Genomic DNA, 26,540 nt, shown 5'->3' on the forward strand with positions numbered 1-26,540 from the left:
TTCATCTATCTATCTACAACCGTGACTTATAGTTATAAACAGAACAACCAAATGATCTTCTATTAGATCATAGAAAGTATATAATTGACATATCCACTTTTCGTAACATTTTTGTTAGGTGGTGTGCTGTGAGATTTTTTTACTTAAAATATGTGCCTTGACGCAATAAAGGTTGGGAATCGCTAGACTAGTGGAAACAGCCCATTCTGATTGATATTGTGTTTGTGGAATATGAGTTAAGCAGTAATATCCACCTCTTTTTGTCCATGTCTAGAGGGGGCAATTTTGACCGGAGGGGGCAAAATTGCCCCCTCCTGTCAAATATAATGACATCACAGTTGCTCAGGGCTCAGATAGCGACCAATTAGGGCTCAGCTACAGAAATTATGTTATTATTACGTTATTGATGTTATTTTCAGTCGACATAAATCGCAAAATGGCCGCCCACTGAAATGTCTAAAATTGGGTGGATTTTACTGCTTAAGTCATATTCCACAAACGCAATATCAATCAGAATGTCATGTTAAGATTAGTGAAGGGACATAGACCTTATTATTGCAAATAATTTTTTGCAGTTGACTTCAGCTTTACTAATCATTTTACCATGTAAACAGAGATCTAAAGGCAGTACTACTAATTCCAGGTCGCAGGTTGAAACCAGCGCTTGACCGGAAAGTGAGATGGATTATGAGATTTTACCGGAAATACGTCACACCCACTCCATGCATATAGTCCATGGCTTGTCACTGGGGCAGTAACCTCAAATGTATCAGAGATGGGCACTTTAACCTTTTTTTCCCAGTCTGTCCTCTGTCCGCGGTCTGTGTACCCTTCCGTACTCGTCCGTCCTTCCTTGTTCATAAAATTAATCGTCCTCCAGCCCCGTGCGTCTTCGGCCTTTTAAAGCACTTCCGTCCTTAAACTACATCGGCTCCCCGAATGTCTTCCACTTCCGGGTCATAGCTTTCAGTGTATGCAGGGGGTAACCTGTAACGTTTGGATAGATTTTTACAGTCTAGAGATGTCCCAGACAAGGACATACTTTGCGATCAAAGGGATAAGGTTTGTACTCAATGTTAACTGTTAGTTAACAAAACCTTTTACCTCGTCAGTGAAATGGTCGTCCACTAGAGAGCAGTGTCGTGTCAGCCCACGCAGCTGCCGCAACCCAACACGTGACGTGACAGCCCGCGGCTGACACAGAGGGAGTCTGGGTCGAGCCAACTCCAACAGGTCTCCTTCACTGCTGTGGCAATTGGCTTTCAGTTGAATTCAATGAGTTGCAGGAGTCCAAGCTGCTGGCTGATCACACAAAAAGTTTTATTCAAAACCAGAGAGCCGGTCACAAGTGAGCGGTCTGATTCCACAGCACGTTACTGCAGGTTTTATACAGGTTTTGCAGGGCCAAAACCCATTTTCTGATTGGATATAAGGCAGCTGCCTAATTTTAATAGTATCATAATAAAACTAATAAACTTGACCCTTTTTTTATGGCTAACACAAAGGACATCCGTACTTAATGGTATCTATTATCTAATGTTTGTTTTATATCCCATCACCGTCAATTTTATTTTATATTGGTGTAATGTTGATTTTACTGAAAATATTAAAAATCCCCTTAGCGGGCCGTCCAACACATTATTCTTTGATCATTTCAACTAGTTTTACTGCAACCTGTCATCACCTTCTGTTCAACTGTGGACATCACTTCACTCATAACCAATTAATTCTGTCTGTTGGCATTCTTACCTGGGGTGAACAGCAGCGATAACATCAAACTTCAAGCTTCCCATAGTTCTAATGGGGGCTCATGAGACTTCTGTGCACCAACTGTCATTTTCATGATAAACAACTGTTGCTCAAGTGTTTTTTTTTTTAAAGTTATTTTCAATTAATCTTCGGGACAGCCTTTTTCATATACAGCTATAAATGCTAGGCTAAAATACATGTCATTGTGCAACGCTAGGCTATAGTACATGTCATTGTGCATTATTAAAGCACTACAGATACCACAGCAGACTATGCCTATGAGAACAATACTGCAGGGAGGGTATGCTCAAGAAAAAGAGCACTCTACAGTGTTGTGCAGGCTTAGTCATGGCTGTTCCGTGGTATCGCGGAAGAGAACAGTGGTCTTTCTTTTTGAAAGAACCCAACACAACACATCAGCCAGTACTTGACCCAATTTGGGACGAATAGAGGGACGGACGAAAAACCCACTTCCGTCCTTTTTAAAAGACTTCTGGTCAAAATAAACCCAAATTCCTATATTTTTCCCTCTCTTTTTAAGCATACAATTTGATGATACATATATTGAACATTTTTTGGTGTGCTTTTGCTTTCAAAGGAGATGCTAAATTAGGTTGAGAATGCTAATTTGAGTCAGAGATGGGAAAAGTACTGACATTCTGTACTTGAGTAAAAGTAGAATATTACTTGTATAAAAAATGATTTTGGTAAAAGTACTATTCAAATACTCAGGTAAAGGTAAAAAAGTACAGGAAAAATTTGAAGGCTAAGTTTGAAGGTTTCTCACTTAACACACTATGCAAGTAGACACACCTCTTGAAATCACGTTTTTATTTTTGAACTGCTGTTTCATTCAAACAGTATAAAACTAGTCATTAACCAGGGCCAAGCTAATGAAAGGGTAATCATTTAGCTTTACCTTTATAGGTTTTCTTAGATAAGGTCACGGCTGGGTCAGCCAGCTGCTGACTCGCTGGCGCTGGCTCGTTCCTAGTCGAGCCCACATTGTTGACAGTTTCAACGTCGACACACTCCACGTCGTCGATCATTATTTCTTCTCACCTTCCAATTAAATTATCTTCTGTAGCTGGTAGCATCAAGTCTTCTCGGGTGATGTCATAGCTTGAGATAGAGCTGAGATCTGGGAAGTCCGGGACCGGGTGTAACCCTTCATATGATTGGCGGAGCCACGTACGAACATTAGTATGATTTATTTTTTAATCATCATGCATCATGTAAAACAAAAGTAATGACTGTGTTTTTTAAAATGTATCGAGTAAAAAGTACAGAAACCGGTGATAAAATGTAACGGATAAAAGTAAAAATTATTCTAAAAAAAAAAATACTCAGTGAAATACAAAGTACTGGAAAAAAACTACTCAGGTTCAGTAAACTTCGTTACTTCCCATCTCTGATTTGAGTATAGCACATAAAAAAACAAAACATCAATTTAGGTACAATACAAATAAGCGACAACAGGCATTCATGGTTAAAAAAAAAAGTATAAAAAAGCACCTGCTTCCATCTCTGGTATGGAGATTCTTTTTATTGATGCAACAGTTATTTTCAGGAGTTACAACTCTTATAACTGCTATACACAATAAAACACTACAATGAACCATAAAAACACACATTATAACCACAAAACACAAATTTTACTTACCTTGACTCCCACTCAGTCTGACTGACATTTGTGTGTAGAGCGAGCGCATGCCACTTCAGTTCACTTGTGAAATTCATAAAAGCAGTTGGTTTTGTTGAGGTACATAAGAACGTTACACTTTGCACATTTGTACACAATCAGGCCCTTACAATTGGACAAGGACGTACAGAAAAAAGAAATCACTTTAAAAAGGAGCAGACATTTTTATCTCTTCAATGTGGACACAGTTATATTCACAATTGTCACAAACAAGATGGAACTTGACAAATTTATTTAAGTGGTTTAGGAGTGTATTCTTAATCACTGTCCCCCACGATCACCGAGACAGCTGCCGTCTCTGTCCACAGGAGGAGCCCTGGTCCGAGGTCCTCCGTCTTGCTTTGCATAGATGGATGCTGCGTTCATTTTAAATTCTACAAAAAAATAATCCACAGAAATTAGGTTTTTAACTCCACATATTTTGTAATGCTTACGGATATTAACTACAGTGGCAGTTTCTAAAGAAAACGTGTTGAAAGCCGTCAAGATACATCTGCATGCTTTGTATAGGATGTTGCATTCATTTTTAGTTTTACAGAAAAAGAATGAACAGAAATTACATTTGTAACTCATCATGTTATTTGTCTAATAATTACGGATACTAACTAGAGTGGCAGTTTCTAAATAAAATGTGTGTGAATGTTGAAAGACGTCTAGACACAGAATCATGTTTGCAGCAGGAAAAAAGCCAGCAGCCGACTGTAGCAAATTATCAGACTGAATTCAATATCTTCAAAAAATAATCGTGATAGACTCTCTACATTCTCATGTTAGGGATACAAGTACACAATAAGACATATATTTATTATAGCATAGATGACCTCAAATCTGACAAATTATCCTAATTTGCAGTCCAAAAATGGCGGTGTAACATGAGTTGAGATAAAAGTCCAAAAAGGATGTAATGTCCCCTTTTAGTACCGTGATATGTACCGGTACTGTATAATGAACATAAAAAATAACACAGAAAAAAATGTTCCAATTCATTATATTCAGTTTTACCATTAAATCCGTTTGTATATATGCAAAAGGCTCGTCGCACAAAAAAATACGACATTAGGTTACAGGTATTTTGCCATTGATTTAAATCCCACTAATTCCACAGTACAGTAAACAAGCAAGATGTTATTATATAGCTTTTTTCATTGGCGTCTGTAGACAGAATAAAATTGTAGTCCTTGATGTGTTGACAGAATAGTCCCAGCAAAAGGTTCACAGGTGGGATACGTCCTCTGAGGTTGCGGTGGCGGGGAAGTCTCCTTTTGACAGGAGAAGAATATAATACCACCACCTTTTGGCTGCATTTGGAGCGGAGAAGGTGTGATGCAAATTTGTGACATAAATACCGGCAACCAGCTAGCTAACAGTGTTAAAAGGTGGTGTTAAAAGTAACAGCATTGCTCAAGGCAGCAATTAGCTTCTGGACACTGAACAGACGAGGTTAGCAAAAAAAAAAGACCTTCTTACCGTCCAGATATACGTCTCCGTGCTGTCGAGTACATTCGCGTCCGCCTCCGCTTGCAGAGTCAATTCATGAAGCCATCGGCATCGCGGTGCGAATGGGCGCCAATTTCGGACAAACACCTCATCGAAAGCCGATTGTGAGCTTATTGAATGTTCCGTGTTGCGGTGACCCGTTCCGGACAGTTTCTACAATGGCGACAATGATTAAAAAAAGGAAACTTTACAGTGGGGGCTGACAATTTAAGAAAGGTGGAAATCGGACTATCTTTTCACTGAAATACGCAACGAATGTGTCTGCCTCACTTGCAAGGAGACTGTTAGTTATTTACCTGTTTTTAAATCAAAACATTTATTGAGTTTACTATTTTTACATTTATGCTCACCAATATGCCAATATTGTAAATTAACCATGGCCTGTACTGGTGGATATATATATATATATGTGTGTGTGTGTGTTTTTTATTTTTTTTTACATATTTCCCTGTTGTTGGATTGAAAAGTACATTTTATTATCAGTTGTTATTCATATTTGATATTTGTAATTTGCACTGATGAATACTGTTACTTATTTCCGTTTTTAAATCTAAAGGTTCAGTGAACATTTATTTGCCAGTGATATGTCATGTTTTAAATGGACCAAAAGACGTTTAACTCATTTGATGCCTACCTCGTGTTAAATCGTTTTTTTTAATAATACAATAGTATAGCCCCATCCGCAGGTTAACTCGAGAAATTAGTTTTTTTTTTGGTGTGCATTTGATGCAATTAATCACAAAGTTTCAGGCTTGGGGGAAGCATTGTAATGAGGTGCAATCGCCAGCATATGTCATCAGTGTCGTTTATTAGATCACAGCGAGTACTGTTTTGAGGCTAGTTACAACTACTTGGACAGGAAAAAAAGAGACCAGGCTTGGAGAACCGTGAGTGAGGAGCTTGCTATAGCTGGTATGTTTTGACTTTCTTTCTTTTGTTTTTTACAGCTGTTGAATTTGACCAAAACTGTAATATTGTTTGCATTAGCTTTAGCACAGTGTCGTCCACTTGATTGCGATGTTGAAACCTTTTTTGTTTTGTTTTGCCAGTCGTCGTCTTGTACCAAGCAAAAGCTCTCCCTCTCTGATGTGCGCGAATGAAGCGGCTGCGACATTTAGGTTTCAAATTTCCCGCGGTCAAACGCTAGTGCTCCTTCTTCATCTTATTCTTCCTTTTTGTCTCCCCTTCGTGCAGACCAAACGTGCGCAGTGCACAGCGTTCCCGCCGGGGCCTTCTCAATTCAAGTAAGTACATGCACTTGGGTAACTAGTGGCGCGTTTGTAGTGTTAGGAGGCAATTTTTGTCATTTGCCCATTTCCCTGAGTAGGTTGAGATGAACTTTGGCCGCCTCGCGACCACATTGCACGCATGAGGGACTGTTAGTAGAACGGACTAAAATACACCTCCACCCTTGCTTATTCAGTCCCTTTTTTAAAACTTGTCACCCCCGTCCTCCATCCCAAAAACAGGCGTCCGTCCAGGACGGACCAGTCCGCCCCTGGGACGAGCTGCTCAGCTCTGCTTATAGGGATCGAAGTTAACACCCAGTCACTCACACACACACAAACACGCACGCACATACATAAACGTGCTTGTATGTAGCACAATGTTCATACATTTTTTGCTAACTGTAAAAAGATACTTGAACATACATTTTTTTGCATCAAATTGCTTTTTTACAGTTGTTTTAGTTTTTTTAATAAGAAAAGTTTATATATCTGTGGTATATCTGAGGTGTCATGAAAGCAAAAAATATTTGTGTCAAAGTTGAAGTTTTACTTGAAATAAGTCTTTTCACAAAACCGATTTCTCAGGGGCTTTTTTTTCCCCAGAAACAGGATTTTCAGTGAAACTTGCCTATGTTCTACTGCAGATTACTGAAGAATGACAAATTCTAAAGTTTTTTTCCTGATGAAAGAAGAGAGTCTAATCTTTCTTTCGGTGGGTCCCATGTCTATATAGTCATAAAACACAATATTCTGTGGGCCTTCAATGAGGGGTCAAAATCTTCGAAAATGCCTGGTTTAGCGTTGAGAATGGCTGGCATTTAATGAGTTAAAGCGGAAGCAACCCAAACATTTTTTTTACAATATGTTCTATGCAGGCCCACTAGTTGAAACAAGGAATTCTGATAAATATAGCATTTGTGGAATAAGAGCTAATCCAGTCGTTTTTAGCCATCTCTGGGTGCACAGTTGCTCAGGTAACAACCAATCACAGCTCACCTGTTTTCTGTGAGTGTTTCAACTAGTGGGCCTGCATAGCACATAATTCTTGAAAAAAATATGTTTGGGTTGACTTCCACTTTAAGAATCTTGAAACTTCAATTTAAAAAAAGTAAAAAACTAAAAGGCAGACTGGTTTGCTAAAATTTGCTTGGATTTATTGGTGTTCCACGTAAAAAAGAATGTCAGGCTAAATGGTCAGCACCCCACATTTTCACCTCATCTAATCTGGCCCTCTTTGCAAAAAACGTGGACACCCCTGCATTAAGCACTTATCTAGACACATTCAATCTACCTACATGGACCATGGACAATATTCACAGGGGATAGGCACCAGCCCGGTCAGCGAATAGTGAAAATCCACTTGTAGCCAAACAGCGAGTATGTAGGGTCCTACCGACCGACCTAAATGGGGCACTTTTTTTTTTCCTTCACAACCGGCAGCTTTTGTGATTTGAAAATTGCATTCTACTACATTTCAATTTGAATTCAATTAATAATTAAAAAAAAAAAAAAAAAATTAAAACCTGAAAAGAAATCTCTGCACGTAAATTGCAAAACTGAAAACAACATTGACTGCCCCATGACCTTCAATCCCTCAGGCAGCACTGCTTTAAAAACCAACAGTATTGTGTAAAGGATATCTCCCATCTCAGGGTGCGGCCATTTTGTCACTTTCTGTCGACTGAAAATGACATCACAGTTGCTCACGCCTAACCTGTTTTTTTTAAGCTGAGCCATGATTGGTTGTTAGCTGAGCTCTGAGCAACTGTGATGTCATTTTCAGTTGACAGCAAGTAGCAAAATGGCCACTCTCGAGATGGACAAAAACAGGTGGATCTTACTGCTTAACTCTTATTCCACAAACACAATATCATTCAGAACGCAGTGTTTCGACTAGTGGGACATATTCTTGTGAAGAAAAAATTTGTGTTGACTTCCCCTTTAACACAATTTGTTGCTAAATGTACAAATGCAAGTTACAACCATGCAAAGCCATGTACAGTACCAAAACACCCAGAAATACTTCTGACATGTCTGGGCCCAAAATAATCCAAGATGGACTGATGCAAAGGGTAAAAGTGTGCTGCGGTCTGGCGAGTCCACATTTAAAAACGTTTTTGGAAATCATGGACTTTGTGTCTTCTGGTCAAAGAGGAAAATGATTTTTACGGTCTGTCTGTCACCAGCACAAAGTTCAAAAGCCAGAATCTGTGATGGGATAGGTAACTTGCACATATGTGAAAGCACCCAGTAATGCTGAAGGGTACATACAGGTTTTGTAGCAGCTGCCATCCAAGCAACTCCTTTTTTCAGAGACAGACCTGCTTATTTCAGCAAAGACAATGCCAAGCCACATTCCGAATGTTACAACAGTGTGGCTTCGTAGTAAAAGAGTATCGGTACTAGACTGGCCTTCCAACAGTCCAGACCTGTCTCTCATTGAAAATTTGTGGTGCATTATGAAGTGCAAAATATGAGTAGAGACCCGATTGAGCAACTGAAGCTGTACATCAAGCAAGACAGGGAAAGAATTCCACCAATAAGTCTTCAACAATCAGTGTTAGAATTTGCAAATCAGTCTTCTGTTTTTATTTACTATATTTTCCATACTATAAGCTGCTACTTTTTTCCCCAGATGCTTTGAACCCTGCGTCTCTTAATGTGATGCGGTTTATTTGTGGATTTTTACGAGCTTCAAGCTGTCAATAGATTTACAAATAGTCGCGTTACATCTGACCAATGAAATTATGGAACACATCACAGTGGACCAATTCAACTGTCCGATTACGCCCAAATAGTGACTATTCGGGCTTATATCGCGCAATACCCAACATTCCCCACTACTGTAATACCGTGCAATACTCAACATTCCCCACTACTGTTAGTCTAGTTTTATGTAAGGAACAATGCTGTTCCTTACATTTCACTGCAGCACTGTCACTTAGAGTATTTTTCCTCTGTACTATGTACAGGCTAAAATGAGTGTTGCTCAGACTTTTTATGTAGATTTATGTTGGTGTGTATATACACATAGTTACTGCGTGTATTTACATAGGTTTGATCCTGAATGTTTGCCGTTAATGTTATACATAAATGGCTACATTATGCCATTATAGAGAGAAAAATACGGTTGTATACGTCATCGTGTGCGTGGCTGTCCAAGGAGCATTTGAGAGCGAAAATAAGTAGCCACATAAACACTGTTGTGAAAATTCATTTTCTATGCAAACTAGTTCAGTTTACCTTACAAATTTTAAAATGAACTAGTTCCGTTCATAGTCGAGGGCCGACAATGTTTATGAATACGGCCGGGGTGTCGCGGCCGGAAGGGTACCCAAGGTCAAGGGTGGAGGGTCGCGGCCAGAGGGCAAAAAAAGGGTCAAGTGCCCAGCTCTGGCTAGCAGGTAGTATTAAATCAATGAGACGTATCAGGATCGCTGTTGTAATTTAAGACAGTATTTGCTTTTTGAAATGTACACAAAATTGTCACATTTGTTCCTCCAAATCCTCTCCGACCTTCTCATAAAATTCTTGAATAGTATCTAGGAGGATACCTGCTTGCTGGTTGCTGAGACAGGCAGCGGGGATGCTCATAGCAGCGCAGCGCTATGAGGTACATCTAAGTGCGTCGTCACACTTTTGTTAGTTTTTTCCCACTCCAAGCCACCACACATCACATTTTGATGACGTATATGCTGTGCGACTGTTGGTGGCTGGGGTCACTAAATAATGGCCTTTTCCCCCAAATTAAGGCTCGTTTACAGTGTTTGGCGGGAAAACCTAGCACTCTTGAAAAAGTGCCGTTCAAAAACCGTTCATTGGTCCCAGAATGAATTTATTCACAGAACCATTCACAAAGTAAAAATGCACTAGATTCAGTTCACGTCCGCCTAAAATATGAACAAGTTCATGAACTTGATCTTAGTGAACTCATTCAGCATATAAATATATAATCGGCCCACATTATTATTACATATACACAACAAAGTGACAGTTAACTACGTTTGACATCATTAGTCAATAAAAATTGTTTGTTCATCTATTATTTATTTAACAGTGTTTGGAAAAGAACAAAAAATGCTTGCAATATAGTGACAATTGCAATTTCGGTTCAGGGTTTACCACAAATCATGTTTTTTTTGACAGGCCACATAAAACGATGGCCGGACCTTTTCTGTTTGACACCTGTACTTTAGACAAATCAACACTTTCTTGTCTCACGGTGATGTTGTGGTGTGACATTTGTTGAGGTTAGAATTTTTTAACGGGCAAGCACAATGCATCACTCAAGACAAATTGTTCTTTTTTTTCTTGTCCTTCTTCTCCCTTTTCTTCTCCTTTTTCTTTTTCTTTTTGTGTGACTTTGCTTTTGATCCTTTTTCTTGGTCATCGTTGCTATGGGGCCTTTCACTTTCTTCCTTTGCGTCTTTTTTGCGAACATCATGAGACTTTCCATTGGATGCTGCTTCCTCCTTAACTTTAGCACGACTTTCAATGTCCTGGTCCTTATTCAGCTCCTCCTTAACATTTGGCGGTCCAACACAAACAGTTATGAGCATCTTCTCCTCCCTCAACTTCTTGAACAAATTACTTTCCTGCCCAGGCCGGTGACTACGATGACCGTCCTCCTGTTTGCTGCTGTGGTCGCTCTCATGCCTTCTATCGTAATGATTTCCGTGTTTCCTGCTGTCTCCTCTATCTACGTAACTGCCTCTTTGGTCTGACAACGTGGGATGGTGTTTGATGCTGCTACTGCTGCTACAGCTAGATTGTCCTTTAGGCTCTTCTGTATGTTTATTCATGAGCGTTTTCTGCCAAAAACATAACAAAAATTAGAGTGTAATTACATTTAAATATATTTCCAATAGAATATTACATTTGGTTAAGAGATCCAAAACATTGAGGCATTTGTATACATGGGACAACATGGCAACCCGCAAAAAGGGCTTGGGAATTTGGGAACCACTGCATTAGGTTTTTTGTGAGCATCACCATTTTAATCCAGTGTTCGGTTTCAATGTTTTTCTCTGTAAATGTTCAAAGGAGATTCATATATTAGGTTACCAAATGTCACAGCCTAAAATTTTACTAACTACCGGTAAATAAATTAAATGTATTTGCACATATAATGCCTGTTCACAAGTATTTTCTCAAGGCAGTTTCTGCGTAGAGAGGGCACCATGTTCTCCACACATTAATTTTAAATGTACTCATATTTATTTAAGTAATAAGCAGAGGTGGGCATTTTACTATATTATGCTAGTACGTTGTCATCAGGTCAGTGGCCAGGGAGTCCGTTGAAGAAAAAATAAATAAATAAATAAAGTAAATCGAAACAAAAAAACGGGCGTCCGCCAGTGACTGATAGAGTTAGTGACGATTACACTGATGGATGAAAAAACATTTTCGTTCTGGGAATTTTGAATAACAAAAGTACTGTTCATATATCTGAGGTGTCATAAAAGCAAAAATATTGGGGTCAAAGTTTAAATTTATATGTTTATATGTCTTTTCACAAAACCCTTGAATTCTCAGTTTTTTTGCTACTCGCAGTATGGGCTGCTACTGGCAGTATGGGCTGCGACTCGCAGCTCCGGAGTTTCGTGAACGCAAGATACGCATAGCTGCTCTGCCATTGGCTATTACCTAGCATCTTCCTGGCATCTCCGGAGTTTCCTGAACGCAAGATACGCATAGCTGCTCTGCCATTGGCTATTACCTAGCATCTTCCTGGCATCCCACTGGCCAAGAGGGACCTCTACCGTATGTGTCTATGTGTGTAGATAGATAGATATGTCTATGCGGCGTCCTCGTCATTCGCCCCTTGGGCCATGAGGTGTTCCGATAGTTTTACGTGAATTAGAAACAGGGAAATGAAAAAAAGGAGAGAATCTGGGTTTTTTTGGTCCATACAAACAAAGCAAGAGATAATAGAAAAGTATGAAAAAGGGGATGCGTTGGGTTGATCTCGCCAAAGAATATGAACGTAATGTATGACAGTCGCCACGTTATTAAATCAGTTCTTTACAAAACACCAGGCAAAAACCACTTCTGAGAGACAACATGAACCAAAGAGGGCAAAAAGCAATGAGGACAGCAATTAAAAGGTAAATGACCATCATTTTTATTCCTTACTCTATTCTTTGTATTTTTACATTTTGTGCAACTCTCATTTATTGTGCAATAATCTAATTGTAACATGTATTTTATATGTTACATGTTTTGATGCATTTTTATGCTTTATAAAACATTTATGTCTGAATTATGGGGGGCTTGGAACGGATTAGGGCATTTACATGGAAAATGCGTCTCTACTTACAAAATTTTCTACTTAAGAAATTTCCTCCAGAACCAATTAATTTCGTAAGTAGAGGTACCACTGTATAGTCATAAAACACAATATTCTGTGGGCCTTCAAAGATGGGTCAGAATCCTCAAAAATGGCTGGCACTGAGGAGCTTAGCTGCGCTGCGAATGGCTGGCATTGAATGAGGATGTTTCAGAGGTTCTCAATAGGTTTGATGGTCAGGGGAGAAACACACAAGTTTCTCTCCTTTTATGCCCATAGCCACCCAACGTGCAGGGGAATTTCTTGCAGCATAAGATGTCATGAAAAAAGATGACTGTTTCGCAAAATTCTGTCCTTCATTTTATACGACCGAAGAAAGTAGTCAGTCAGAAACGCCATATACTTTTGAGAAATTAGTTTCACACCTTCAGGGACACAAAAGGGGCCAACCAGCTCTCTCACAATGATTCCGTCTCAAAACATGACTCCATTACCTCCCTGCTGACGTTGCAGCCTTGTTGTGACATGGTGGCCATGTACCAACAACACACTAGTCCATCCAGCTTGACCATCCACAGTTGTATGACCCTCATCAGTGAAAAATCTCACCACGCTTCAAGGAATAACTCTGCATCATTGGCTGCTATGGCCACCATCCTCCCTTGACCTCAACCCTATTCAGAACCTTTGGATCATCTTCAAGCAAAGACTTATGAGGGTGGGGGGCAGTTCACATCCAAACAACAGCTTTGGGATGCCATTCTGATTGTGAGGGTTCACTCGCATAGACTAACTTTTGAGAAATTTCCCCTGTAGCATGAGTGGGAAAGCCTTTGTGTGTTTTACTAAAGGCGACTCCAGTCAGCTGCCTGTGTGCACAGCATAACTGGGTGAAGTTAGCAAAAGGAAGGGCAAGTGTGCTCAAAAATGGCAGACGTTTAAAAGGAATGTACAATGCAGTGGCCCGAGTCCAGGGTTTAATTGAAAAGCTACGCATAAAAGCAGACTGCAGTTGTTTGTCTGCTTCAATAAAATGGCCGTTTGCCCGTTATTTCAGGTAATGTGCGACAGGTCTGTGTAGTTACGGCTTCCCAATGTTCACAGGAGGTGACGAGCTGCAGAATTATTATTATTATTATTATTATTATTAGAATTAGGCTGTGCCTAATAATAATCTGAAGTGCTTCACATCTACGAGCAAGGAGTTTGTTCAAATCAGATTGGGCATAGTTAAGGTTGTGCATTTCTCCACAAAAGATGATTTGATACGCTTTTCGATACGTGCGGTGCCAAACGATTCAAGGACGGTTCGATTTGAATGTGGAACAATTCTGTTTGGTTTGACCCAGTGGACTTACAATTCCATATGGTAGAGCTCAGTTGGAGAGGGTATGATGCAATGACTTTTTGGTCATTTTACATATATTTGAATGAACTTATCAGGACTGAAAATATGCCATTTCCTTCTAAGATTTGGTTCTCCAATAAAATACGATTCGATACGTATCTCGATAGATTTCAAAGTACAGCAATTTGATTCTGTTCGATCTGATGCACTTGTAATATTTAAATCGAAAAATGATTTTCCGGTTAAAACCGTTTTTTGTTACGCCCCTAGGAATTACAATAAAGTGGTTCTCCTTGCCTAATCTGTGAAAATAAATTGAAGCAGAGAATCTGTAAAAACTCACAAATTCAATTGATTGTGCATTTTACCAAAAACTACGTTTTGGTAATCTGTTATCATTGGGAGGTTCATTTGAAAACATTCAAATTATTCTCTCATAGTTGATGACTTGAAAATTATGATGAGACCATTTGCATAAAGTATAAAAAACGGACAAAAACATCCTTTGCATAATAATTTGGATCGTAAATATCAAACAATTTGTATTGGAAAGGAAATACTCACACGGTCCATCTTACGATGAGAATGGATGGCTGCATGGGTTTCAGCTTTACTTAAATCTCCAATAAATTCCTCACATATCTGGCAGTAAAACCCGATCACTGGTACAAGAAAATGTAACCCTGTAAAAAGATACGAAAAACAGTGAGTAACTGGATGTATTTAACAATTATACAATTTATAAAATAAAAAGCATTCAAAGGAAGACTACTTTACCTTCCTCTTTGAGCAATTCGCCCACTTCTTTCATCAAAACTTCAGTTTGAGTTATTTTTATTTGTTTGGCTTTCTTCCTTTCACTTTCATCACTTGGCTGGAATATACAAATGGCAAATTAGTTAACCCAACAAATGACGAAAAAGGGCCAACTTAATAGGGATTATTTTATTTCAGTATTCTTACCAGGATGGTCTCCTATCTGTCAAACATTAGACTGAAATAATTCACTAAAGTTAGGCCCGTAAATATTGTGATATTGAGACAATTATCATCTTTTGTCTGTAAACACTATTGCAATGAATTTGAAATGAAACAACACTCTCTCTTTTTAAGAATGTTCCAAATAGTTTATTTTGCCAAGAGGAATGTTTTTGCCATCTCTCTGATGGGTTTGTTTTAATTCCTCAAATTTTAGCGTGGTTCGAAGGAGCATTCGGTGATATCTGTAACAAAATCCAGACAATCCCTAACAGTTGGCAGCTCTAATGTTCTGTCAGGGTGTTTCAGAAATCGGCTAAGAAATTCATTACCTTGTGTTTATCGTACGACGAGAGGGACGTCCCAACTGCATCACCTTTTTCCCGCTTCTCCTTGGTTGCTTAAAAAAGCATAACCAAAATGTTAAGATTCTACATAAATCAAGTAGTGATTAATAAAATCATGGTATACGGTAAGTATATCAGACAGCAGTCTAACAGCACGAAACAAAACCTTATCTTTGACTTCTGGGGAGAAAAATGGATCTAAAAGACCAACAACAAAAGTCTTGCATCAAATTGTATCTGAATAAGTAAGAATATAATGTAAAGAATGTACATTGGAAATACAAAGTCTACACACCTCTGTTCAAAACCAATGTTTTTGTGAAGTAAAACACAGAGCTGGGCAGTCCATCCCTGGGCCGGACCGGTCGGACCCTCCTGCCTGGCCGGATGTCCATTTTTGGGCCGGGAGGTGGGAGCTGACAAATTTTTAAAAAATGGCTGGACTAAGCACGGAAGTGGATTTTCGTCCGGCCCACTAATCTGCCCTCATGCGTTTGATGTGGTCGCGAGGCGGCCAAATTTCATCTCAGCGTACTCTTTGAAAGGCTTCTTTTTAGGCTTCTTTCTACTCCCGCGACGGCGCGAGCGACAACTGCCGCATTGATTCACGTGACCGACGCATTGTGCTGTTGGCGACAGGTCTGCAACACATGCCACGCACCCATCGGGAATTGTTGCTGCTCTGATCGATCCATTATGTCACATGTTGTTATGACATACAGTTTCCCACACGGAGAGGAGAGAGAGAGGATGTAGCGCGCAGCTCGTTGCTGCTGCAAAAGCAAACTAGTTTGGCAATAAAATTAAATGCATAGTCTAGTCATCTCGGTCACTTTATGGTTGTAGCAGGTACGATATCCATTGTTGTCGCTGTCTTTTTGAAGCGACGCCCCCCGACTTGGAACTCGCCTGTTTCAAAACAACTAAGCACTCAAGTATGACGCTGGCACATCAAGGTGGAGTTCATGCACTTCTTCTGGCGTCTTCCCTACTTCAGAAAATACGCTGTGGCAAACCTGCTGTGTATAGTGGTTTGCTGGCATGCTTTTATTTTGAAGGCCGGGACTTCTGGCCGTCCGTTGGACCCAAATGATTATACAATATGACAAAACCAACCCCGGGGCTCGCAATGGAAGTAAGCACACGCAGTTGGGTAAGTAGTAAAGTACTAGTGGAGCATTTTGAAGCGTGTTCACAACGAGGTTCGAATAGTAAATTAGCCAGCTAATGATCATTAAAAAGCCTCGGCCGTTAGCGTCCCTCCCGCGGCGGCGTCAATCACGGACACTTTTTTTTGGGCCGGGGGGGGTGATCATTTTACGGCAAAAAAAGGGTCAAGTGCCCAGCTCTGGTAAAAAAGAACACCACAATAATTAATTCCAAAACTATTTTCACTAACAATGTGTTGTGCACAACTTCATTTTAAAAGTAAATTTTTATAAGACGTCATATGTTCAAAATGTTGCCTCCAGTCAGCGTTACAGGGCTCACAAAACCCAAACTAACAGACTCAAGAGACAGCTTTCCACCCAGAGCTATTAATGCTCCAAATAACAGATCATGATCACATTGGAAAGTCACACAGTTACTGCATTCTACGGCCATCCAATTTTGGTTACTTAAATTTCTGTTTAGGTTATTTACCTTAAATGTGCACTATGCAATGATACTAATGCGTATCATGTGCAATTACTTGTAATGTAAATCACCTCGTGCAATCCTCAGCAGTATTCACAATTTTTTTCTTTACTCTTGAATTTCTACCCACCTCCAATGTTCACTATGCAAAGCCAATTTACCAGTTGTGCAATTACCATGGCAGGGCATTAGTCAATGTTCTTGTTCCTCCAAAATTTGCCATCTGATATAATATGTTTATATTTTATTACCTTTTACTATGCACCAATTAGAGCAGTACTCCCAATTTTGTGGTAGACATTAAGGGCAGGAAAAAGAAACGTTTTTATCTTGGTCTCATTTCTGTAATCACCAAAATTTGGCATTTGAACAGAGTAGAATCAACTTTTTATATCTACAAAGGTTAAAAGTAACAATCCTTGCAAGCTTGACTTTCCAATTTCATGCCATTCTTGTATATCGTATTGTATATGATGCTGGTAGTAAATAAAGTCTCTAAATTTAATCGTGTTAATATTTGACGGAATATCCTCTCACCTTTAATGAGAGACTGTAGGGACTCCAAAGCGTGCCGCATGTTAGGTTCTTGTGATGCTATCAATCCCAAGGAAGTTGATGTCGAACTAAGAGGTGGCTCAGAAGCTAAGTGTTTGCCTACCTCACTACAGTTTGTTTTTCCCAAATTGGTCAATATGTTTTTGATCTTCTCACATTCATTGTTGTCCAGATTAGCAAAGACTTGGCTTGACGATGAGAGGCCATCCAAAATACCGAAATTTGACCGATCAGGGTTCTTATGCTGTTGACTGCCCAAACCACAAGTCTTCATTTCATCCCACTTTAGTTTGACCAACTCTCCAGTTGTGAGTGTTCTAGATGTTCCATGGTATAGACTTTCTTTTGTGCCTTTTTCATCACCATACAAGAACCATTCTTCATCTTCAAGCTGCTCAGCTTTTGAAGCCACCTGACTTTGGGGCTGAAGCCAAGAGAAGTCACTGCCAACTCTGTCATGAGGCAGGAGCATGCTGTCATTTTCCAGTGATGCTGACGTCTCTACTGTCCCATGTTGTTGCTCGTGAGAGACAGACAGCAGTTTTTTGCTTTTATCTGAGGCCTGGAGAAAGAAAAGTATTCTCTTAACAAACAGTGAACATTTACGTTTAATTTACTTAAAAGCGGAGAAATTAGGAAATGCACACTGTATAATGACAGAAAGATATATTCAAATACAAATAAGTGTTACCCTGACTTAATGAGTTTACCAAAGTAAACTCAAAATGTGTTACCGCATGTGGAATTGAAATACCTCATAAAATAATAATAATAGGACAGAAAAATCAAGGGATTTTTTTTTACAATAAATAAAATGTGCGATAAACTACTATTTAACTATGAAAAAATGTGATTAATCACAGTTAAATATTTTAATTGACTGACAGCACACACACACGCCCACACACACATACATACATGGTTGGGCAAAATGATCTGACACATCTGTAGGTTAAATAAAAGGCAAATAAAGTAAGTGTCAGAGGCTGTTGCTGTTGAGTGTTTAAAGATTTCAGTGTCTTAATAATTTACAAATTTAAGAGATCTTTATTGTTAGTGTATTTTTTATTCTGGTGTAATTTCTTAGAATATCACCCGAATGGTTCGCTTTTATTTATTTTTTCTAAAAAATGTACCGTTTACTTGTCATCTTTTCAAAATAAACATGAAAAAAAAAATCTGTTTTTTGTACCGAACATATACCAAACCGAAGATTCCAAGAAACCGAACCAAAATGTGATTTAGCGTACCGTTACACCCCTATATATAAAAGTCTCACACAGAGTAAACAGAAAATTCAAGTAAATGTATGAATGACATGATCTACCTGAATTGTTAGAATTGCCTCTTTGAGAGAGGGCAGTTGGTTTTCCATTTCTTTGTTGTTCATAACCATCTTAAGTCCCTCTAACAAACTACTTCCTCTGAAGCCAGGACTCCAACCAGCACCAGAGCTGTCACCAATGTGGCTTGGGCTCCTCTGACGCTTTTTGCTTTTAGCATGGCTCTTGTCCAGACTGCTACTTCGTGACAATGACCGTCTTGGCCTGCTTTTGCTCCGTGCACGACTTTCCCTGGTTTGGCTTCGACTGCGAGCCCTGCTTTTGCTTCTAGCTCGACTTTTTCCACGAACGCGACTTTTACTCCTTCCTCTGCTTCTGCTTCTGCTTCTGCTTCGTCCGCGGCTTCGTCCGCGGCTTTTAGCTCGTGATCTTCCACGGCTGCGGTCAGGACTCCTGCTTTGACTTTTGCTCCTGGTCAAACGCTTCTGGAAAATACGATCTGACTTGACAGCCTCCTTCAGGAGACTGGCTGACTTTAAGGCATCAGCCAGGTTGTATGCCATGTTCCCTCTGAGATAGTCTGGGAAAGGTTTATTCGCAGCTATACATCTCAAGAACTCTTCTCCAGCACTGTCACTGAAAAATAAAAAGTAAAAAAAATAAAAAATAAAAAAAATCAAGAAATTAAATGTTCCATCTTTGACCTTCATTTACATGTACGTAGTAGGCTGAAATGTATATGTGATTTCGATTTTGGCTTATAACAATCATAAAAAAATTATAATCGAAGGAAAACGATTGTGCTGAACGGCGCGTTAATTTCAAACGTTGCATATTTAATGCTGTTTAATGACACCTCAGTTGACATTTACTGTCAAACTAAACACACAAAAATAATGACAGACATTGTATATTTAAATACAAGACATGCTTTATTTTAGAACAATCGCCAGTGCTAATGCAAAAATCAATGTAAAATCTCATTAGCATCGACCTCCGCGAGTGATGTTCCTTCAAATAACCAATAATCACTCACAAACGCAGTAGGAACACATACCCAAAGGCAATACTAAAAGGCACAGATTCTGCCTAATTTGTGAAAGACGAGTTATATTTATAAAGCTCAATCGCAACTTTTTTGTTCTACTCTTATCTCAATGTAGAATGTGTTTTCCTTGCATGCCCCATGCATGCACGGAACCACACGACCAAAGAGGCCACCACACGTGCAGCAGGAACAGCCAGTATTTATTTTTATGTTTAGGTCTTTATTGCTATTATTTTAGGATATTATTTTATTTTCTTGTTCTTCTTTCAATTCATATTTAAAGTTGAGTTTTCAAGGTGTCAAGGATTTTTTTATTGTCATACCAACACACATTTCCACATGATATCGCACGAAATATGATACTTGAGCTCCCAGTTTTGCCAGGGATGTCCCAGGACTTGTCAAAATAAAAATAGAACAACAAAATAAGATAAAATAAATATGATAATGAGATAAGGGAGATGCTTATTCACAGTCTGAATGTGTGAATGAAGATGCAATCCAGCAATTAAAGGCGTAGATGCAGCAGAATGCAAATGCAAGAGGCTTGAGTTGCACGAGATTTGATATTTAGGTCATTTTGTATACCTGACACAAATAAAGTACTCAAGAATGAAGTGTTCAATGTGCAGGGATGAATAGGAATGGGGCTGATGATAATATCTAATAGTAACGTTTTCATAGTTGATTAAATAGTAAGTTTTGAAATTAATGAATAATCTTAATTCATCAAAAATAATCGGGATAATTCTTTTTTACACTAATCGCCCAGCCCTACAAGTACGACTACCTACCTGTTGTCTGGTGTATGTTTGACAGGTGTTGGATTCCACTGGGAGCCCGGAAGATGAGATGGTGGTGCCGGAGAGGCAGGCTGCTGGCTGCCTCCCACAGTAATCACTGTACTACGGTCTATGGAGAACGAGCTACAGTGGGGCTGAGAGTATTCAGAATTTAGGTTAATAGTACTTTGCATGAAAGAAGTGTGTCATTCATGGCATGTTTATACTAGTATTTAACATACCAAGCAAAACATTTCTTTTTTTAAATTCATACAGTGGTACCTTGACTTAGGAGTCGCCTTTCTCATGTGTTTTTCAAAATAGGAGACGTTGTTTGGATTGGTGTTGCAAGCCCTACAGCCACTCCAATGTTCCAAAATTGTATTTTGGTGGAGCTGCAACAAATGAATTCTAGTCCATTCATGTCAAAGGAGAAAGTTGCTATGCTTGTGATTTCAGTTTTGAACATGGTCATGGAACTAAATCAATTTGTTAGTCAAAGCACCATTTCATGTTTTGTAATTGACATTGGATACAATGGATATCAGAAGTCTAAGCACCTGTTTAAATGCAGGCTTTTTTATATATATAAAAAAAGATAAATCATTCCAAAACTTTTCCACCATTAATGTTACCTATAAATCCCAACTCATTAAAAAAATAATCTTTTAAGGGGAATAATAATGTTATTATGTTTTTTTTTTTAATACAATAAACTGGCTTCATCCTACTCCATATGGAAAAGATGTGAGATGCCAATACTTGCCAAAAATCTCTACGTGCGCTGACTACCACTGAACACGATTGGGTAATTCTGAGCAAAGTCCCATACCCATATCTCAGTTTTTATTTTTCATGGAAAATGTTTTGAAATTATTTATCTTGCTCACATTTTTTGTACCACAAAAAGATGGCATTTGAACAGGCATACACACTCCCCTCCAAAAGTATTGGAACCGCAATGTCAATTTCTTTGTTTTTGTTGTATATTGGCAAATGTTAGGTTACAGGTAAAAATAAATATGAGACAAATGTTGAGAATTCCAGCTTTTTTTTTTTCATGGTATTTACATCTAGAGTGTGTTAAACAACTCGGGATTGAGTACCTTTTGTTTGAAGCCACCCACTTTTCAAGTGAGCAAAAGTACCGGAACATACATTGCGAAATTAACCTAAAACATTTCATATTTGGTGGCGTAACCCGTACTTGCAATAACTGCATCAAGACTGCTGCATTCTTCATTTGAAATGCTTTTTCAGGACTGTACTGCAGCCTCATTCAGTTGTGGTTTTCTTCTGAAGAGCCTTCAGTCTTGTCTTCGGGAAGTGAAATGCAGGTTCGACTGGGTTAAGGTCCAGTGATTGACTTGGCCAGTCTCACACCTCCCACTTTTTCCCCTGATGACGTCCTTTGTTGTGCTGGCTGTGTTTTGGGTCATCATCTTATTGCATGATGAAACTTCTCCCGATTATTTGGGATGCATTTTTCTGTAAATTGCCAGACAAAATGCTTTTTGTAGAATTCATTCTGCTACTACCATCACGAGTTACGTCATTTAAGACAAGTGAGCCTGTTCCAGAAGCAGCCATGCAAGCTCGAATCATGACGTTACATCCCCCATGCTTCATAGTTGAGCAGATCCTTTCTTTCTCCACACTTTGGCCCTTCCTTCACTGTGAAGGATTACTCTTATTATTAGGTTAATCTTCATCTCATCAGTCAAATAAAACTTTGCTCCAAAACCTTTGTGGCGCATCTCGTGCTTCTTTGCAAAATCCAATCTGGCCTTCCGATTCGATTAGTGGTTTACATCTTGAGGTATGGCGTGTATATGTCATCTCTCAAAGTCGTCTTCGAACAGTGGATTGTGACACCTTCACCCCTGCCCTGTGGAGGTTGGCACTGATGTCACTGTTGTCTTTCTTCACTGCTCTCGCAATGTGTTCAATGTCTGTTGTTCAGTACACTAGTTGTTTCTTCCTCTTCCAGGGCATTTCAAATTGTAGAGCTTGGCCTTCCGCCTGTGTGACAGACCGTCACTCCGTCACTGACGGACACCCATTTTGCTGACGGTTGACGGGAAAAAATTTTTAAAAAGTGGACTAAGCATAGTCCAAAGCCACTTTATTTAATCCGGCATTTGTCTGTAGTCCGCCGTTAGTCTATTTTTCTCTGCGAGGCTCTGATGGCCACGTCGACAGTGAGTTGTTGTTGCTTGGGGGACAGATTTAAAGTTCAGGGTGCAGACATTGAAAACCTTTCTGTAACCCTCTAGAACCCCCTTTACAATGCATATCTGTCATTAAAATGTGATTAGGTCGTTGGTAGACAGCAGTTTAATCACTAAATACAATTCAGAATGTGTCGTCTGCCGTTTGAATCTCGCGCCCCCTCATCTTTGGCTTTTTCCGGAGATGTTGACGTCACGGTAGCCGGATGATTCAGTGACTACTAATCATGAACGATCTAATAACGCCCCCTTCTGTGGGCTCGTGTGTTTGAAAGTCCTCCCATTCCAAAACATCGCTCGACATTGAATTTGCTGTGCTTCTAGCGCATGGAAATTGTAAAGTCTATGGTGTAGCGAGCGGTTTAGCGATATCTACGTCACTTCCGGTGGCTAGGGCCACTATTCCCCAAGCTTCCATGAGGTTCGGAAACACTCGGAATGAGTCAGCAAAAAAATTATTTTCTGATCGATCTGTGGTTGACAAATTGCAGGAAGTGACTTGTATGTATAAAACCTATTACTAATGAGAATATTATTTTGAATATTTTGACAGACTCTGAAAGATTTTTGCACCATTTTGAGCAGGGTTGCATGGCACGATGAGTCACTATTTCTGTTCACATATCTGCCAGTGGGGGGTTTGAATTGGTTTGATTGGTAGTTTGAAGAATGCACCCAGTATTGCTAATGTGATTGGGAGATAATCCGGAATGGGTGGAACTTTGGGGGCACGAAGGAGGAGGAACACGCTGTTGTGACGACGGCTAAATTGACTAACCCGAGCGAGAAGCTAAAAAATAAATAAATAAATAAATAAATCGGCGGATCATTTGTGAGTCGCATGCAAGGAGGCTGAGTGAGTGCGGATGTCCGAGGATGTGGCGAGGACGTGTGGCTTGAGGCAAGGCAGACGTTACTGCTTGCTAACGGGAGCTAATTCTGGGCTATAGCGACTCACGCAATTACATCGCCCTGACAGATGCAGACTTCGGATCTGCGGCTATCAAGCTTCAAAAGAGAGATTGCAGCGCTTTCAAGTCTCGCACGGAAAGTTGCAACGCTCTCAAGTTTAACAGTGTTGCAACGTGACTCACTCTTGCTCTTGATGTGGCTTATCAAGGTATTTTTTTACCACCTGGAAAAAATGACAGACGACGGAAGGGGACCCTTGCTGCTGACAGATGACGAATGACGCTCAATTTGTAGTAAAATGCCCAGCTCTGCCAAATTGTTGTATTGGTTTTGGCCAATGTTTGTGCAATAGCTCTGATTGATGGTCCCTCTTCTCTCAGCTTCAAAATGGTTTGCTTTTCTCCCATAGACAGCTCTCTGGTCTTCATGTTTGCTAAACATCAAATGTAGTTTTCACAGGTGAAACCCAATGCCAAAAACAAGCATTATCTAATGTTTAAACAATCAATCTAAAAGGCAACACCTGAGCAACTAGAAACAACCATCAGTCACGTTCCAATACTTTTGCTCACTTGAAAAGTGGGTGGCTTCAAACAAAATGTGTGCTGTCCTGAGTTGTACACGGCGTTTCTCAACCTTTAATTGAGCCAAGGAACATATTTCACATCTGAAAAAAATCCCACGGCACACCATATAGCAAAACGATTCACAAAAAGTGGCTATACAGGGTCATTATGTACCTTCTGTCATCTAGAACATGTTCTAACAAAACTAAGAACATGTTAGTTTTGCCTGCCTACTATATGTGGTTGGCGTAAATAAATTAAAGCATTTTTTTTTCAATTAGAAAATATATATTTTAGTCAAAAGAATTGACATTGGATAATTTCCCATGGCACACCTGATAATCTCTCACTGTACACTAATGTGCCACACACTGGTTAAGAATCACTGGTTTAACACATTTAGATGAAAATACCATGAAATAAAAGATGGAATTCTGAACTTGTCTCATATTCATCTTTTGATCTGAAACCCAAATGTCTTCAGTGTATAACAAAACCAAAGGAATTGACCTTGCCGTTCCAATTATTTTGGAGGGGACTGTACTTTTTTATAGTATGACACCTTGAAACATGTTGTGCCTCCTCATTTAATTGTATATAATACAGACTATGACTTACCACATCCTATGGCTTCACACACAAAAACTCGTAACTCCTTGTAGAGCGGTGGCAAATAAGGTAAGGAAGAATCCTTTACACTCTGTGTATATGAAGAAATTCATTTTCATTTGTCAATGTTAGAGTCTGCTTACATTTATGCTAAGTTTAACATGACCAATTTTTGGAACTGCATCATTTCAAAATCAAAAAGTGAGACGTTTATTATGTTCGGCATTGGTGGATGACTGCGCTGTACTGAGAGAAATTTAGTTGTTGTTTTAGTAACTGAGTAAATTACAAATAGCTAGAGTAGATAAGTACTTTAATTAACCTTTTCCACTGTACAGTGCCTGCTCAGCTCTACTCGGACGGTCGGTTTTCCACTTCAAAGTTATATACCACCTCAATAACCAGAAAAAAACAGCACAAATGATATCATTGAACGCATCAAAAGAATTTCATTTGAGAAGAAAATTAGGGCAGAAAGAAAATGGACCACTGCAACAAAGTGGAGACTGTCAAGTAAAACATGTTGGTCATTGTCATTTCGAGCTGTACATCCTCAAATGTTACAATGGCACCGCAATGGCAAATCTGCTCCACTTATTAAAGATCATCAGTCTGTTACACCCATAAAACATACAAAATATAGTACCCTGTCACGATCCTTGGAACCTCTGCTAACGAGGTAGTAAAAATACAGTCGCGTACTAGCAGTACCAGGTTTTGCAAATGGAAAAGGCTCAATGACAAGTAGACTTGTGCCAAGTCATGTTGGTAACATAAAGTGGAAAAGGACTAATTGCATTTACAACCTCTAAACACAACAATCTGTGTGCATTACTGATCTATTTCTGGGAGAATGCCATTAAAGTTGGATGGTTTTTTTTGACAGCGAGACATTAGAATTTGAAGTAGCAACCACTTCTCATATTTTAACATTCTTTTTGATTACCAGTAGGTCAAGGCTACATCTAATATAGAATTAACAAGCATTTATTGCATCTCACAGCCAATGTGTTATCATCCCTCACCATTCTAACCCAATTCTTCAAGAAAATAGAATAAAAACTGTTCTTCTCACAATATGTTGCACTTTATTGTTGTACTTAGAAATTCTGAGATACTTACTACATCAATGCTTAATTTGAACTTTTTTAATGATGACTACCATGGACAAAACCCGACCAACTTGTAAAGCTGGTATACACGAACCAAATGTCCTATAAACCGCGGCGACAAATAAAGAGAGATCCATATCTTGGATCACCACGTTAGATGATTTTCACACGTATCAAACATTGACATGCTCTTTTAAGTGGATGCGTTGATGCTCCTACTTGGTCCTTTAACAATTATTTTGAACTCCCACACGGCCTCCCCCGCCCCTCTCCGAGCACGAGCATGGTGTTGTACATACATTCATGTAATTAGGTCCTGGAGGTCTTTGCAGAAAATTGTTTTCCAGCGGCGCCGAAGACGAAAATTGCCTTGACGGTCCAGGAGGTAAATTTCCAGCAGAAGGCCCACAAGGAGCTCCGACATTGAAAAGAGGGCCGCGAGAAGGTGGAACACCGAAAGGTGGCTGACCGCACGGATGTTGACCGGGCCGGTACATTATTCGTTTTTTGATTCAGCAAGAAATACAACTTAGTAGGATAAACTCAATTGGAGAAAATGACAAGTTTGCGATCAATCGGTTGCGTTGCTGCTAAGGCATTGAGGAGATGAATGCGCCAGACCTAAACAGACTCTTCTTCTGTATAACATGATCCTAAACAACATT

The 26,540-nt window shown here is 39.4% G+C and overlaps 1 protein-coding gene across 1 annotated transcript; it reads right to left on the minus strand.

The window, feature by feature from the left end:
* On the minus strand, positions 1 to 26,540 carry LOC147139452 (uncharacterized). The gene is made up of 9 exons (XM_086044776.1): positions 26,175 to 26,540; positions 20,458 to 20,600; positions 18,660 to 19,251; positions 17,315 to 17,894; positions 15,125 to 15,192; positions 14,592 to 14,688; positions 14,379 to 14,497; positions 1,105 to 10,988; positions 1 to 987 (listed from the first exon to the last, which is right to left on the minus strand). Exons 1-8 carry the CDS (start codon positions 26,370 to 26,372, stop codon positions 10,464 to 10,466), a joined length of 2,322 nt encoding a protein of 773 aa, XP_085900902.1. The 5' UTR covers positions 26,373 to 26,540; the 3' UTR covers positions 1 to 987; positions 1,105 to 10,463.

Source organism: Filicampus tigris, chromosome 11, assembly GCF_054856515.1.
Source record: "Filicampus tigris isolate MCC_2025a chromosome 11, RoL_Ftig_1.0, whole genome shotgun sequence".
Classification (NCBI taxonomy): Eukaryota; Metazoa; Chordata; class Actinopteri; order Syngnathiformes; family Syngnathidae; genus Filicampus; species Filicampus tigris.

Coding starts and splice junctions, on each gene's coding strand:
- LOC147139452 (XM_086044776.1), bottom strand. CDS start 26,372: ATGTACCGGCCCGGTCAACATCCGTGCGGTCAGCCACCTTTCGGTGTT. Junction 17,895..18,659: donor AGGCAATTCTAACAATTCAG/GTAGATCATGTC, acceptor TTCTTTCTCCAG/GCCTCAGATAAAAGCAAAAA. Junction 14,498..14,591: donor CGAATTGCTCAAAGAGGAAG/GTAAAGTAGTCT, acceptor ATCTTTTTACAG/GGTTACATTTTCTTGTACCA.